The sequence below is a fragment of the Bactrocera dorsalis genome, chromosome 4 (assembly GCF_023373825.1).
Source record: "Bactrocera dorsalis isolate Fly_Bdor chromosome 4, ASM2337382v1, whole genome shotgun sequence".
NCBI lineage: Eukaryota > Metazoa > Arthropoda > Insecta > Diptera > Tephritidae > Bactrocera > Bactrocera dorsalis.
In genome coordinates, this window is record NC_064306.1 from 6251364 (window position 1) to 6267301 (window position 15938).

The window sequence follows — 15938 nt, forward strand, 5'->3', positions numbered from 1 at the left end:
TCATAAATAACACACATATTATGTATATAAATATATGACCGATATTCTACTAACTACTCTCACATTAAAACCGTTTCACATAGCTAACACTATTACGCATCTCTTCATCTCCTCTATTGCTTTCACCTCTTCCTTTCTAACTGTTGCTCTTCCTCCGCATTTCCCACAGATCGGGCCACCACACACTCGGCCGTCTACCCTCGCACCATCAGCAGAACTCATCGGGCTATCTGAGCGGTCCCAATAACGGCAAATATGCAACACTCAGCAAACAGTGTAAGACTCTCGAATCTAGCGATTTTTACTGAGAATCGCTTGCCTGCAACACAAATGCAGGCATTAGCAACACCAACAACGCCAACATTCTCGGCAGCAACAACATCAGCAATCACATCAAACATCAACAACAGCAGACCAATTCATTGAAAAATATCTTCGCTTCGGCAACGTTACCACGTTCGGCTGGCTCCTCCATACGTTCCGTACTCTCCGCACAAGCTGTACATCGTTCCACCGGTAATGGTTTGGATCGTGACGATGATCGTGATCCACGCGATGTCACTAATAACAGTTTCAATCGTTTCGATCCGAAGTATATTAGTATTGGACCGAAGGCGGTGCGCGGCAATAACAATTTGAATATTGTCGCCGCCGCCACAGCAAATAAATGTGCCACGCTGCGGCATGTAGGCCGCTACGGTGGCTCGTTGAAGGGCGCCAGCCCCTCGCCGAATCTGCGCAGCGCCAAGACACCCTCCATTGCGACCGTATCGAAGGATTACTGCCAACAACCGGACTGCATACCGCAAACCTATACAACCGAAGTGATTGTGCCACATCAGACGCAACAACAGCAGCCGCCACCACCACCCGCACCGCTGCCACCACCAAAACCGCGTACCACCAACACATTCACCGAGATACCGGGCACTACGGGCGTGGGCAGCTCCTATGCCAAAGAGCAGCAACAAATGCTGATGCAGCAGCAACAGTTACAACAATTCCAACAACAACAACAGCAGCAACAACAACACCAACTGCAGCTACAGCAGCAGCAGCAACAACAGCAATTGGCCGCACTACAAGCAGCGCAGCAGCAACAACAACAACAAACACAACTACAACTGCAACAACAGCAGCCGACGCTGCACCAGCAACTGCACCAACACCACCCGCCCACGACACACATACTGCCACCCACGGCAGTCTACAGCATTGAGACGTCGGGCTATCAGCCGCAGACGCAGCAACAGCCGCAATCGCAGTCTGCGGTGCAGCCACAACATTTACAGCAACACATGGTGGTTGCACAGCAGCAACAGCAACCACCACCAACGGCCGCGCCACGTGAGCCACCACGACCACCGCCACAGCGCTCACTGAATCCGGCTTCCATAGTCAACCAACCATTGCCGGAGATACCACAGCAGGCGCAGCAATCGAAGATCTCACCACAACCGCTGTGCGCAGCCAATCTCAATCAGTATCGCTCATTACAACGACCACAGGCACAGAAAATGCAACTGCCCAGCGGCGCCATGCCGACGCAGCAGCAACAGCCACCCTCGTTGCCGCCAAAGAAGAAGTCGTCGCGCGAGATTAGCACTTCTACGGCGGGCGGCACTTTAAATGCCAATCACTTGCAGACTTTGCCACCAAAATCTGCCAGTTTGCGACAGCAGCAAAACGCCACCAACGCTTACAGTTACGAGCGCGAACGTGAGCGTGAGCGCGCAGAGCGCCACGAACGTCCGAGACGCGCGGAAACGCTTGATAATGCGCGCACTGCCAGCAGCGGCAGCATGGCTTTCATTGAGCAACAATTCACCAGCGGTGGCATGAAGAAGCAACACTCTTATGACTCGTATACGCTGCAGCAGCAGCAGGCACAGCGGCATGCGGCTGCAACCACGCCCAACAATAACTACCACGGCGCAATCAGTAGCAAACACCAACAACAACAGCAGCAGCAACAATACTTAATTGAGGCGCAACAGCAGCAGCTGTACTATCGCTCGCTGAAGCGCGGCGGCTCGCATGCCAACAACGATCTCTACTCGGTGACAGAATTGTAGGAATGTGCCTGCTGCGGCGGCGGCGTGGATGTTGTGCGGCGCACGACAACGTGTGCCACAACAGTTGCGCCACCAGCCGCAGCAGCAGCCGCACAAACGGCCGCACCACCACCCATACCCTTGCCGCCGAAGAAGCATCGTTCCTCAGCGAGCGTAGGCACCGCAACGATGACGACGCGCGACAGTCAGACCACTGCCAAAGTCACAACGACCGCCGCGACGAGCATGACTTGTGACGAACACGAATACGACGAGTATTGTCCGGAGCAATACGATGCGCATCATCATCACCATCACGGCTCTACACAGACACAGACGCAAACGCAGTGCGAGCGTGACCGAGAACGTGAACGCGATCGAGAGCGCGAACGCGAACGTGATGCGCATCATCGCCACAGCTCATCACGCGCTGGCGCTGCCGCGTCCGCACTGAAACACCAACGTGCCGCCACCTTCGATGTGGCCGATGCGCGCGACTACGAACTGCAACGACTGGGCAATCGACGCTCACAACAGCAACAACAGCTGCAGCAGCAGCTACAACAGGCAACCGGCGGTGGTGGTAGCAGCAGCAAATACCGTGGCGGCGAACATCGCGGTGAGCGTACGCACGACCGTGAACGCTCACGTAGCGATCATCGCATTGCCACTTACGCCTGCGACGATACAGCGCTTTGCGGTAGCAGCATTGGCGGACATCAAAATCATCTGGCCAATGGTGGCGTCACACAGTCGAGCAGGCAGCAGCGGCGCGAAAAAACGTTCAAAGTATGATTTTTAGAGACGTCATAAAAATTTTCCCCTCCCTCTACGGAGACGTACGGTAAACATGCGACAGCAGCGGCGGCTTACAGTTGGTAAATTGTTGCGACAATGAATCAGCGTGGCAGTCCGGTGGCCAATCGACGGCAGTGTTGAGCAACCGCAATGTGGGCGTGTACTTGTGCGTTAAGTGGAGGGCAGTGTGGCAGCAGCGCGGCGGATTTATAATAATAATTGTGCGCAACACAGCACAAATTTCCAACACCAAAACAAACAACCAAAAGAAAACAACAAGAAAATCATCACACCGCTTCAGGCGTGTGAGTTAGTTGCTGTGTTGCCTCTTTTAGTAAACGATTAGCGACAAATCGGCATCTACCAAATCCTTGAACCCCAAATAAGTGTACGAGTATATGTATTATAATGCTGTAACTAGTTTCATCACTAGCGTTGTTGTTGTGTAGTTTAGCTTAGTTTGTTTTCATATTGTGATTGCAGTATGTTTGTATGTGTATGTGCTTAGTTAAGAAGTTGTTAACGTTCAGCAGTGCGCACAAATTTTGTGTAATTAGTTTTAGAAGGCAAAAAAAAAAAAACAACGACAAACCAAAGCAGCCGAAGCGTGTCATACCAAATTGTTTGCTGGCGTAAGCGTGTGTTGCAAAATTTAGGTACTTCACAAAATAAATATAAAAATAGATTCGTGACTTTTTTTATTTATTAATATTTTATTAATTTTTCTAGCAAAAAAAAGGCTCTGCTTGTTTATAAAAATGTTATTTTAAGATTTTTTAGCAAATATTTTCGTGGTTCCTAACATCGAAATCCAAACAAAATACGAAAAGACTTTTTAGACTACCCAATATTTTAAACAAATCCAGCAAGGCACAAAACAAAAAATATTTTTTGACTCAAAGCAATACCAGAACGCGAGTGGTAAGGAAGGTAGGGCATTGTTTTTAAAAAATTTATTAAAGAAATATTTTTATTTTTTTTTTCAACCACAAATATATACTATTTTTGTTTTTGCTTTATATTATATATTTCAATTGTTAAGTATTTGGAAACAATTTTTTAAATTTTTTATTTTATTTTTATTATAAAAAAATCGAATATTTTCTAAATTTAAAAAAAAAATATTATTTATTTTACTCAAAATTTTTTGATTATTTTTTTTTTAATTAAATTTTTTATGTTTGGGAACAAAACATAGAGTAAAATATATATATAAAAATATTTAAATTAAATACATATGTATGTATATATTTATTTTCAAATAAAAATATATTCATTATTTGATTTTATTAAGATTTATAAAATATTAAAAAAAATACTTGAGCGTTAAGGCTTTTGTTTTTCTTAATATTTAGAATATTTTAAAATATAAATCTTGAGCTATTTGTTGAGTGTTCAATAAATTTTTAATTTTATCTCAAATAAATTTAATAACAAATAAGTTCGTAACACATTTTTTTAATTACTTAAAATAAATATTTTATTTTTTTCATTTATTAAAAATCTTTAAATTCCAATAAAAACGTATTTTAATTATAAAAAAGGTATTTGAACTTTAAAATCTAAAAAAATTTCAGTAAAGTTTGAAAAAATTATTTTTGGAAAATTGAAAAAAATTATTTGCTGGAAAAATTATATAAAAAAATTACATTTTGTAAAAATACACACAATATATTGAAATGGGAAAAAAGTGTAAATTTTTTTAAATTATTTTGGAAAAAATTTTGCAACAATATTTTGATAATTTTTTTTAGAATAAAAAAAAAATTTTTTAACATTAATTTTTTTTAATAAATGTTAAAAAAAAATTTTATTTAAAAAAAATTATCAAAATATGTATTTTTGCGAAATTTTTTCCAAAATAATTATAAAAAATATTTTTTTTTATATTTATTCAAAAAAAACGAACATTGAGTAAAAATAAATTTCAGGAAAGTTTGAAAAAAATATGTTTGGACAATTAAAAAATTTCTTTCTGGAAAAATTATAAAAAAATTTTATTTTTCGGAAAAATTATAAAAAAAATTATTTTTCGGGAAAATATATAAAAAAAATTATTTTCTGGATAAATTATAAAAAAAGTAGATTTTGTAAAAATTGCTATAATATATTGAAGTGAGAAAAAATTATTTTTTTAATATTTGGAAAAAGTTTCATGAAAACTTGTTAATGACTTGTTTTTTAGAAAAAAATATTTTTTTTAAACCAAATATTGAGTAAAAAATAAAGTCTTAAAAAATTGCAGAAAAGTTTGATTAAAATATTGTTGAGAGTTTAAAAAAAAATGTTTTTAGAATTATTATAAAAATATGTATTTTGTAAAAAATATAATGAAGTGGGAAAAATTATTTTTTTTTTCAATTTTTTGGCTAATTTAGAAAATATTCAAAATTTTTGAACTTTAATTTTTTATAAATATTTTATTTTAAATATTAACGCAAATAATTTTCAGTCATAAAAAAAACATTATATTCCAATGAAGAAAAAAAAAATATTTTAATTATAAAAAAATTTGAAAATTTTTGTTTAGCTTTTATTACTATTTTTACTTGTTATAATTCGAATTTTTTTATTTTAATTTATTACACTTAAATTTTTTCTAATATTAACTCACTGAATTTAGTTGCAAATAAGTCGATAAATTTTTTAAATATTTAATTTTCTTTTCCAATTGCCAAAAAAATATCAAAATTTTTTATTATACATAGTTATGTAAATTTTTTTTAGTTTTTTCTATTATAATTTTATTAATTTTTTTGTTTATTTTTCTATTATAATTTTGTTAAATATTTTTTTTAACATTTTTCTATTATAATTTTATTAAATATTTTTTTTTTTAGATTGGTTTCTCATAATTTTATTAAAAATAATTTTTATAAATATTTATGCATAATTTTAAATGTATTTTTATTAAAAAAAAAGAGTAAGAAAGAAGAGCAAGCACGCTTTCGCCAACAAACAGTGACGCGCTAGAATCAGACACGTACAGTCATGCTAAAAACTATGCACAACATTTGACACAATTTCGTTTAAAACTTTCAACGTTAGTTCTTTAATTAATTCACCGTTAAAACTTTTAAGCTGATACATAATATGTTGTTGCATTGAAGGGTAATCAATTTTCTAATATATTACCGTTATATTTGCCATAAGTTGTTGAGTGTTGCCCATTGTATGCATTTGTAATTTATTAGCTATAATTTGCATTTTTAGTTAAAATATACTGATAAAATAATTTTACTATAAATTTATAAAACGAATATTGTCAAATATTTATTTAAGTTATGTCGTAAGTAATTAAGCTGTGTAACGCATACTTATAAGAATTAGCAAACATTTTTAACCAAATATACGTTCGTACTATGCTTATGAATTTAATACAAAAAAAAATATTTTTTACACTAAAAAAAATTGTTGCGCAGTGCTACTACCATTGAAATATGGCGCAGAAAATATTTATGATTTAAGATTTTATTATTATTATTTGCAATGACAAGTTTAAAACAAAAATTTGAAAGTATTTATGATTTTAGATTTTATTATTATTAATTTGCAATTCAAAAATAATTCAAAATATTTATGATTTTAGATTTTATTATAATTTTTTTATTATCACAAGTTAAAAAAAAATGTGGCAAGGCTAAATTTTTTAATTCAAAAACTTGATTATAACTGACAGTTAAAGCAAAAAAGTAGAAATATTTTGTGAAATAAAAAATTGCCACTGGCAAATAAATTTTAAATTTGAAAATTATTTTTTGAAAATCAAAATTTTTTTGAAAACTAAAATTTTTTTGAAAACTAAAATTTTTTAAAACACATTTCCCTCACACCCCACAACTACATAAAATCTATTTTTTTATTTAACCACATTTTATTAAATTATTATTATGAATTCCGAAGTGTGTAAGCGAAATAAAATTTTTGTGACGTCAATAAATAAAAAAAAACAAAAACAAACGAGCGAAAAACGAACTAAATATGTAAAAATGAACGATAGCAAAGTTGTGCGAAATGAAATTAATAATTATAAAATAAATACACTGTAAATTTATGAAATAGACACAAATAAAATAGAATTCCAAACAGAAAAACCAAATAATTTTTAAATAACTGTTAAACTATAACTATGTAAAGCAGTTGCGAGTAACGGGTTTCTTGCATAACAAACAACAACTATAAAGCGTTGCCAGCGTGTAAGTGTACAAGTATTTTGGTACACACAGTAAGCTCGCATTGCAATAGCATTACATTAAATCGAAATTTAATGAGTAGTGAATTTTTTAAACTCAAAAATCCGTATTCAGGTCTATAATTGCATTTAAAAATATATATATTATACTACAAGGATATACTATAGTTAAAGCATAAAACATATGAAAGTAGTTATGACTATTTAGACTAACAAAAAGGCAAAATAAACACAATTTTTAACAAGACACACCGTTTAAAAGTCCCATTTTCATAGCGATAATGCAAAATTTGTTTCTAACCTTAAGCGCCTAAGTTTTAATGCCAATTGTATATGTAAATATTTATATATTTTTTAATAATTAATGTATGCTAAGCAGATTAGCACACAATTATGAATAAAAAACAACAAACCAATAATTATTTACAGTTATTATTTTTTTCACAACAAAGCATGTACATATGCATGTATGTACGTATTAGTATTATTATGGTTTTTCAGATTTTTTGGGACGACAAAATATTGAAATCAACTGTATAATAAATAAAAAAAATTATAATAAAATAAAGAAAAACTAAAAACTGGTTGACGTCTATATAGAGCTGTTTCAAAAATCAAAATAGTTTTAAAAATAATACAACTCACACAATAAACAATGTACATATGTAAAACGCACAGCAAACCGCAAGAAATATGCAAACATTCGCGCATGCGCGCCGAAATTTACCACATAGTCCCTTTAATAAAAATAAAATGTTATCGAAACCGTTTCAAAATAACTTTGCGCGCCAAAATGTCTCTCCGCATAACTCACTACTAGCACATAGTTTACCTGACGCTTTCCACTTGTCAACTACAGTTGCAATGCCGTTAGCCTTCAACACAACCCACACTTAAACACTACCCCAAACTTGCTTACCTGTGTATTTGTTTGCAAAAATCGTAAAAAAGCGGCTCCAAAAAATACATTATGCGTAAGCTTTGCGCACTTTCTTAATTAGCATAGTTATTTCTCTCTCACACTTTTACGCACCCACTGTGTCTAAATGTATGCGCTGTCTTCAACTCTACATAAATAAATAAATTACATGCAGTTAAGAAAATGTCACACGAAAAATGAGGCGAAATTATAATCAAAGCAAATAAAATGTTGAAAACTACACTTGTGGACTTATTAACTTGTAGACTCTGAGCAAATACTTTAAATAGAAAAACATTAAACGAAAACAAAATTTAAATATACGAAGTAACATGAAACATATAGCATAAGTAAGCGCAAATTTAGAGCCAAAAATTTTTCGAAATTACCCAGTAAATTACTATTGAATTTAAAAAAATTCTCTGCTGTGCAGATGCAAATAAATTAAGTGTAGGACGAAAGCACATTTAAAACACACAAATAAACAGAACAAATGCACACAGGTTGGCTAAAAAAAAAAACAGACAGTAACTTAGTCACAACAGAAAAATACAGAAAAAAATTACAATTTTTAAATAGTATTAGCATACACATTCCAGCAACAAAAGCTTAGAATGCTTAAAGAAAAATAAACAATAAACTATTAAAATATTTTTTTTTTTGTTTTTTTAGTAACAAATTAATGCAACGCAAATGACAGCATACAATTTACTACTTTTCAAAATCAATAAACATTAAACTAACTAAAAAGTAATTGTTTATTGCTTTTATATAATAAATAATAATACCTTGATTTCTAATTATCCTAATTTTCCAGTTAATTTTTCTTAATTATCACTGAACATACATAAAGAAGCCAGCAAATATGCACAGGGGCATCATAAACTCAGGCATTGCCCTAACAGAAATTAATTTATTATTTATTGTTATTTTTGATATAAAAAATAATAATACCTTGAATTACAGCATTTATACTTTTCCCAAGTTTATTTTGCTTCAACTTCAATAAACATGCATTAAAAAGCCGGCAAATATGCACATAGGATAGAGAAATATTAGTCGATAACAAAATCGATAAATTTACTTTGTTTTCATCATGCGTTCATTTAAATTCGTTTGGAACTATTTCAATTATTGCAGAAAAAACTATTGTAGCCATCCATACTTAGAATTTGTAGTGTTATTGATGATTTATATAATGTATAAAGCGAAAGCGTTGATAAAATGTATGAAGTACTTGAAGCAGAGCTGTAAATAGGTAGTGTACGTATTAGAAAAGGTTAAAATAGAATTTACAAAAATAAGCAAAATCAAAGAAACCAATTAAAGTTAATATTTTATAGACCAATGTGTAAGTCAGGTTTGCTTGTTGTAAACTAGTTCATGACAAAATATTTCAAATTATTTATAGCAGCTATGAGCTATTCACATGCCCAATGAATTTAACGAATGACAGGCGTTATTTCTACAATTAATTTCAACTTTATAGATTTTCCACCGTAAAAATAGACATATTGCATTTGTTTGAAACCACCTTCAGCATTTTCACCAATGCATAAGTAATGAGCACATAAAAGTGTAACTTTTTCTATGCATTATTTATTAATGAAGTGCTCGTCTAAATTATAATCATGGGCATGGCGCCAATTGAAACAAAAACAAAGTTTTATAGCAATTAATGGTTCGCCGTTTTGTAAGTCTGTAATTCGTTAAAAAGACAAAAGAAAAAAACAAGAAGCCAAGCTATATAAATATATACATTAACATACATACATTTACATGTAGTGGAATTATTATTACATAGTATTATATATTATTACGCAATAATATTATTAAATATATCCATATAGGACGGGTGTACTAGTGAAAACAGACCTTATTGCATACTCGATAAATAAATTTAAGGCATACAAAATGCATTAGGCTAGTTATTTAAATATGTATGTACGTTAATGCATATGACAAACGACAAAAGTCATTCGTAGTAATAATTATATAGTTATCGAGAGTTATCAACCAACATTATGCAACATTGAAATGAAACCAAAATCAAATAACGTTAAAACAAATTGAATTACTTTAAGTAGAAACTTGAAATACTTAAATATAAGTGAAAGTACTTTGAAGAACTAAAATAATTAAAAATAATAATTTGATAAACAACAAAAATCAATAGATTGTTTGAGAAATCATTAGGATATAAGTTAGCAAAAAATTGCAATTCATAGATAACGTAGTAGCAAAATAAGTAAATTATTAAATTTCGAATGAATGAAAAATTACAAATTCGTAAACAGTTAAAACTCAAAACAAAAATATGAATTGTAAACAATTAATGTTGTAATCAAACAAAAAAAAAACCAAAATAATAACAAACACTGACAATGTTGAAGGCTTTGCAGATTATTGACGAAGGAAGTGTAATAAATGAAAATCAATTAAAAAAAATAAATGAATGGACATTTTCCAAAAATACACAAATATAAATCTAAAATATAAAAAATGATAATTCTTAATTTCAAGGCAAGGTTAATTCAAGGTAATGTAAATTCAAGGGAAGGTCAATTTGACCAGGTCATTATACCAGCACAAATACAGCAAAAAGTTGACTTTTACACTGCGCTATTCCTGCCAAGTCAATTCATATTTGAACTTTAAAGTTCCTAGAAAACGTTTATTTAAGTGTAAATAATTTAATTAAAAAACATTTTAACGTAATATAGTATATAAAAAAATTAAAGGTGCAACATTGGTGCGTCAAAGTTCAGTTGTCATTCATAGTTATCATCTTTGGGTGCTTAACATTGAGTTTTTAAAATTAAATAATAAAAGGTGGTGGTGTGTGGTAGTAGACCACACATTATTTAATCTGATCACTTGCTTAGTTCATAAGCTTCGTGATTTTTGTGAAACACAGTTTTCATCAAATGTTGCCCCATTTCGCGTGTCGATCGTCGCAAGCTGTTGCGCAATGTGTGTTTTCGCTCACCTTCTGTATTCGTTGAAATCACTGCAGTAAGTTTCATTCTGCGTTCACTGGTATCGATTATCGATATTTCCGCTTTTGCAGCCGGCGTTTCCTGGGCAGGATTTGAAGGTTTGGCGGTTGTTTTGCGTCTTAAACTATTTCGTATAATTTTATATGCGCTGGCATGTTGCTTTTCCTTTTCACCTATTTCAATGTTCAATATTTCTTTTTCATCAGAATTAGTCTTAAATAAATCATCATGCTTGGTTGGATGCATTAGTTTCCTTAAAGATTTACGTATTAAATTACGTACATTTAGAGGTTTCTTATGATCGGTTGAGTCGTTTGAACCGTTGGAGTGCAAAGACTCTTTGCTACCAACGACATGTGTTGTTGCAGCGCGTTGGTATGCACGCACAAATGGTGCTGGCTCCTTGAAGTCAATTTCGTCCTCATCCGAGTCAGAAGCATATACAACATCTTCGTTCTTTAATTCTTCAACCATACACGATTCTCTTTCATCTTGTTCAGTTTGTATTTTACCAGTCAATTCAATATGAGATTGAATTGTACACTCATGCAAAGTATTAGTTTTTTCCACATCTTCTTCATTGAAATCATTTTCTTCATCTTCTTCGGCTATTTCGGCCAATCTTTGGTTGAATGTAATTTTTTGCTCCACGTTCACATTTAAAGTCGATTTTGTACAAGGGCCTATAGCCTTGCGCATTTTCGCCTCATTGATACTATTCTCCAGTTCCAGCTGATAGCGATCTAACTCTTTACCTATATCCATACTACTATCCTCACTTGCGGAATCCAATGAACGTTTCGGCAACATTAAGACTGGTGAAAATACTAGTTTATCCGCCAGCAGCTTGCTAGGCGTTAGCTCTTCTAAAGGTATATTGGTGAAATCTATGCGACAACCAAGAGTAGGCTTAAACGGCAACGATATTTTTAAATCAGTTGGAACTACTTGGCCAACTTCAACACCAGTGTTTTCAACGCCGACAGAAGAAGTAGTTGTTGCAACGCTTTGACAACGTTGGATCTCAAATGGGTTTCTTGTTGCAGTTACATCCTGTGTCCGTAGATTTAAGGCTGCATTTACAAAACAATTAGCCTGAGCAACATTAGTTTGTTTTGCTGGCACATCGCGTAAAACCTAAATAATAAGATTAATTTATTTCTAGGTAATATGTAATTTAAAAGTCTTACTTCATATGGATTAAATTGTTTTTCAGGCAGCTCTAAATTCAATGCTGGATTTTCAAAGCATGCTTCGACTATTTCCGATTCACGTTTTTTCTTCTTGGGTGGTTTGCGTTGAACTTCGTAGGGATTTTGCGAAAGCGCTTCACCACCAATTTTAGTCGAATCAGTCTTTTCAACTGGACAATTAATTATATCTGAAATTGATTTCACTTCCATGCAAGGATCTTGTAGAACAACATCCGTTAATGGGGTTTGGGCACGCCTGCGTAGCCCTACTTTTTTCGGCGTAGAGCTGAAAGCCGAATTGGTAAAGCAAGCATTTTTGTCAGTAGTAACATGTGCAGTCTGTTCCAAACATCCTTCAGATTTTCGTTTGCGTTTTAGTGTACGAAATACATCCTCATCTCCGCTCTGCGCTATTGACTGGGGCATTTTGACCAAATTCCTTTATTTGTTACTATATATCTGCATTTATAAACAATATTAAACATTCACTAAAAATATTTTGTAGCCAAAGGAAATCAATTACTCCTTTTTACAACGGCCATTTTGAATTTCATTCAGCTGCCGCCAATTCGTTTTTCCAACCGTACATTCAGTAGCAATAAATTTTTATACGTACTGTCACTTTTGGTGAAAAATATACAACACACTTTGTGAACAGCTGATTTTTGTTGTTTCATAACCTTACCAAATTTCAGCTGTTCATTGGATTTTCATGAACATTTTTCTGTTTCAAATAGAAAATAATGGATTTAAATAAATTTTTACAACCTGCTACTTTAACAGCACAAATAGTTCGAGCTTATGGCAAACACAATAAGAAATTCTTATATAAAGATGGAAAGAAATATGGCAAAATCATATATTATCCAATGTAAGTATCAGTCATCAATATGTACGCAAATGCAATTAGATATTTGTCTATTTTAAAAGGAACCCTGAACATGAGGACCCACCAATTGAACCAGCAAAGCTTTTCCGTGTTCAACGTGTGAAACCCGTCAAGGGTAACCCCTTTTGGGAGAAGCGTATTTTAAAGGATCTTGGGCTTGATGGGAAACAGAGTGATTTCACTGTAGTAAAAAATATACCAGATGTAAATGCTATGTTGTGGAAGATAAAGCATTTGATAAAAGTCACCCCCATCACATTTCCATATGGTGAACCCACAGCTAACGATCTTAAGCACACCGTTCTCAAGGAAAATGGAGAATGTATTGTTACGAAGGAAATAGGTCCTGTTGTTGAACGATTAGAAGCAGCTGAAGCATTTGAATCAGACCCCAAACGTTTAGACACAGATTTATTAAAACGTGATGCTCGAATGAAATGGCTAAACCCATGGTAAAAAGAAAGTAAAAAAAAAATTAGAATGATTTGCATTACTTTATTAAATAAAAATTAATAATCAGAATTAAGGCAAACGTTTTTCCATCCAAACTTCTGTTGCTACTTTTTTTTCGATGGTTTTACAGCCTGTTGTGGAAAAAAGTCCATGCCCGCGATCATACGTAATCACTTCTTTAAGCATATCCCTAAAATGAGAAAAAATGTTAAATCCGATTTGTTATATTTTTCCTTGTTAATAAAATCATACTCTATCACTTTCTTTTCTGGTCTTCGTTCCCATTTAAAAAATTCTGCAGATATGCACTGGTGGACATGCTGCTTTTCAAGTGGCAAAAATGGAATAAAATGATCGATTACATGTTGCTCTATTAAGCCAGCTTTTTTTAAGCCACCTTCTAAATTATAGGAAGCTTTTTCTAGTATTTGTTCGAAAGAGCTTAGCTTAATATTTTCGCGTAATTCACCATTCTTTAACATTTTTGCCAGTTGATCGGATATTTGTACACCTGCTAAATTTGAAAGAAAAATGAATATAGCTTTGGAGCCATCTAATTTGTTAGGCAGTGCATTATAGTCCACTAAGGATGCTAGCGATTCAAAGACACCTGCAGGCATTTTGTCCACTTCATCAAAAATAAATAATGAACGGGGACAATCTGCAATGCCCGTTACCACATCGTAATAAATACGTTGCTGTGTAAAAAATAAGGTTATAGTTCTTTGAATTATTGTTAACTGTTGTCATTAACTTACATTATAATCTTCAACATTTCTTTGCAATGGGAAATCCAGTCTTCCCATATATTTATGTACAAACCGACTTTTTATCCCCTTCTCAAACAGCGTCTCTGCAATCATATCAGCTACAAAATTTTTACCAGTTCCCGGTGTACCATGAAAACTTATTACCAGTGGCTTTCGTGAAGAACTTTGAGGATTTAAATGCGCCTCTAACGCTGATATCAATTGCTGTTTAACAATGTGTTGACCAAATAATCGTTTCCGTAACATTTCTCTGAGTTCTTAAATATCAGAAATGTTACCAAAATAAGTACAAAAAAATGGTTTCATTAACTTACTATAAACATCCCCTGGTATACTCCGCTCATTGCAACACTCAGTTAGTCGACAATAGGTTTGATCTTTGAAAAAACCAAATCCACCGTATGCGCCTAGAGCAACACCGGCTCCAATGGTTAAAGATGCCGGGTCAAAAAAACAGAAAACATCTTTAAAACTTACAGCCAAAAAGTATAAAGATATATACAATATTTGAGTAAAATGCATTATCTATCTATATATCATCTAATCTTTACTGTGTAACTTTAAAATAATTTAACTTCACGGCTTTAACAAATACTTGCACTTCAATTAGACAATGGAGAACTTTTTTCGCAAAAAACTAATTCACCACACTGTATGAAAATCTTACCCCACCGGAACATAATGCAACATCATCGATGACGGTAAACGATCAAAAATAATGTATTTGATGCATTTTATAATTTAATGATTTCAGTTAATATTTTAGTATTGTGTTACAACATTAATGAAATAAAATTGAAAAATATGTTGAAATAGTAAAAATTATTATTATCATTTCATAAGTGTATGCAGCACTGCTTTCACGTACTTGAAATATTCACCACTTTGTTTATGCTACAAATGTCAATCGCTACTCTTGGGAAAAATATTATTTATGTCAAAAAAATAAAAGACATTGTTATTATTGTGCTTCAATTACAAACAAAAGACAATAACAATGACGATGATTCCAAAGACACCAAGATCACGATAATTAAAATCATGTCGCAAATTACGCGTTTTCTGGAAAGCATGCGCGAATATATCAAAAACAAATATGTATGTACATATGTATGTATGTATGTATGTAAAGTTCATGCCAAATCAAGCGAACATCGGCATAAGGATAAATTATCCCTGGTCGGCAGGTTCCTTTATGAATAGAAGGGAAATGACGCAAAAAAAAATATGAAAAAATATAATTATTCCAGACTAAAAATCTAAATGTAATCGGTGTGATGCTTAATTCGCATTTGAGCAAATACACGGGGAAATTGATGGAGAAGAAACGGTTTTGTTTTACAATAATTATCACATTGGATTACAACAAATTCGGACGTAGATTGTTATGTAAATAACGCAATGTACAAATCAGCTATCAACATGTTATTGTAGTGGATATTCTCAAAGAATTCGGTAGCTTTATATATGTAAATTTAAATCTTTTCAGCATTTCGCTTTTAACGGATTCTACTTTTTTCTTCAGATATCTTTAATACACAAATCAACGGATAGGGTGTGAAGATGAAAGCATATACATCTCCCATCATAAGGCTGAAGAAATTAAAGTTGCATGCACCTTACCAAAAGAGAACGATGTGCAAAGGCCTCAACTAAAATAGTTTAAATTCC

The 15938-nt window shown here is 33.2% G+C and overlaps 5 protein-coding genes across 8 annotated transcripts in view; 3 read left to right on the forward strand and 2 right to left on the reverse strand.

The window, feature by feature from the left end:
• Nucleotides 1-2075, forward strand: part of LOC105232123 (uncharacterized) — a 151654-nt gene extending 149579 nt beyond the window's left edge. Inside the window, 1 exon segment of the mRNA XM_049454466.1 lies at nucleotides 170-2075. Coding sequence (XP_049310423.1) covers nucleotides 170-2075 — 1906 coding nt within the window.
• Nucleotides 1-12719, reverse strand: part of LOC105232121 (uncharacterized) — a 36819-nt gene extending 24100 nt beyond the window's left edge. The window contains exons 1-5 of one of the 4 annotated variants that reach the window (XR_007422495.1): nucleotides 12153-12719; nucleotides 10953-12099; nucleotides 8918-9211; nucleotides 8752-8861; nucleotides 7964-8111 (exon numbers count right to left, since the gene is read on the reverse strand). Coding sequence is in view for 1 of the 4 variants with exons in the window: in XM_049454468.1 (XP_049310425.1) it covers nucleotides 10837-12099; nucleotides 12153-12581 (1692 nt within the window). In the remaining 3 variants the exon portion in view is untranslated. Of the gene's footprint in view, nucleotides 1-7963; nucleotides 8112-8751; nucleotides 9212-10616; nucleotides 12100-12152 lie in introns of those variants that run through there. The other 3 variants (XR_007422496.1, XR_007422494.1, XM_049454468.1) reach the window with 3 other exon arrangements.
• LOC109579953 (UPF0430 protein CG31712) lies at nucleotides 2235-3896 on the forward strand. The gene has a single exon (XM_019992377.3). The coding sequence runs from the start codon at nucleotides 2244-2246 to the stop codon at nucleotides 2847-2849; it is 606 nt and encodes a 201-aa protein (XP_019847936.2). The 5' UTR covers nucleotides 2235-2243; the 3' UTR covers nucleotides 2850-3896.
• A 101-nt stretch (nucleotides 12720-12820) lies between the features above and the next one.
• LOC105232125 (39S ribosomal protein L30, mitochondrial) lies at nucleotides 12821-13570 on the forward strand. The gene is made up of 2 exons (XM_011213733.4): nucleotides 12821-13026; nucleotides 13086-13570. Exons 1-2 carry the CDS (start codon nucleotides 12899-12901, stop codon nucleotides 13498-13500), a joined length of 543 nt encoding a protein of 180 aa, XP_011212035.1. The 5' UTR covers nucleotides 12821-12898; the 3' UTR covers nucleotides 13501-13570.
• LOC105232124 (torsin-like protein) lies at nucleotides 13520-14918 on the reverse strand. The gene is made up of 4 exons (XM_011213731.4): nucleotides 14582-14918; nucleotides 14256-14524; nucleotides 13750-14195; nucleotides 13520-13687 (listed from the first exon to the last, which is right to left on the reverse strand). Exons 1-4 carry the CDS (start codon nucleotides 14787-14789, stop codon nucleotides 13567-13569), a joined length of 1044 nt encoding a protein of 347 aa, XP_011212033.2. The 5' UTR covers nucleotides 14790-14918; the 3' UTR covers nucleotides 13520-13566.
• Between the last annotated feature and the right edge of the window lie 1020 nt (nucleotides 14919-15938).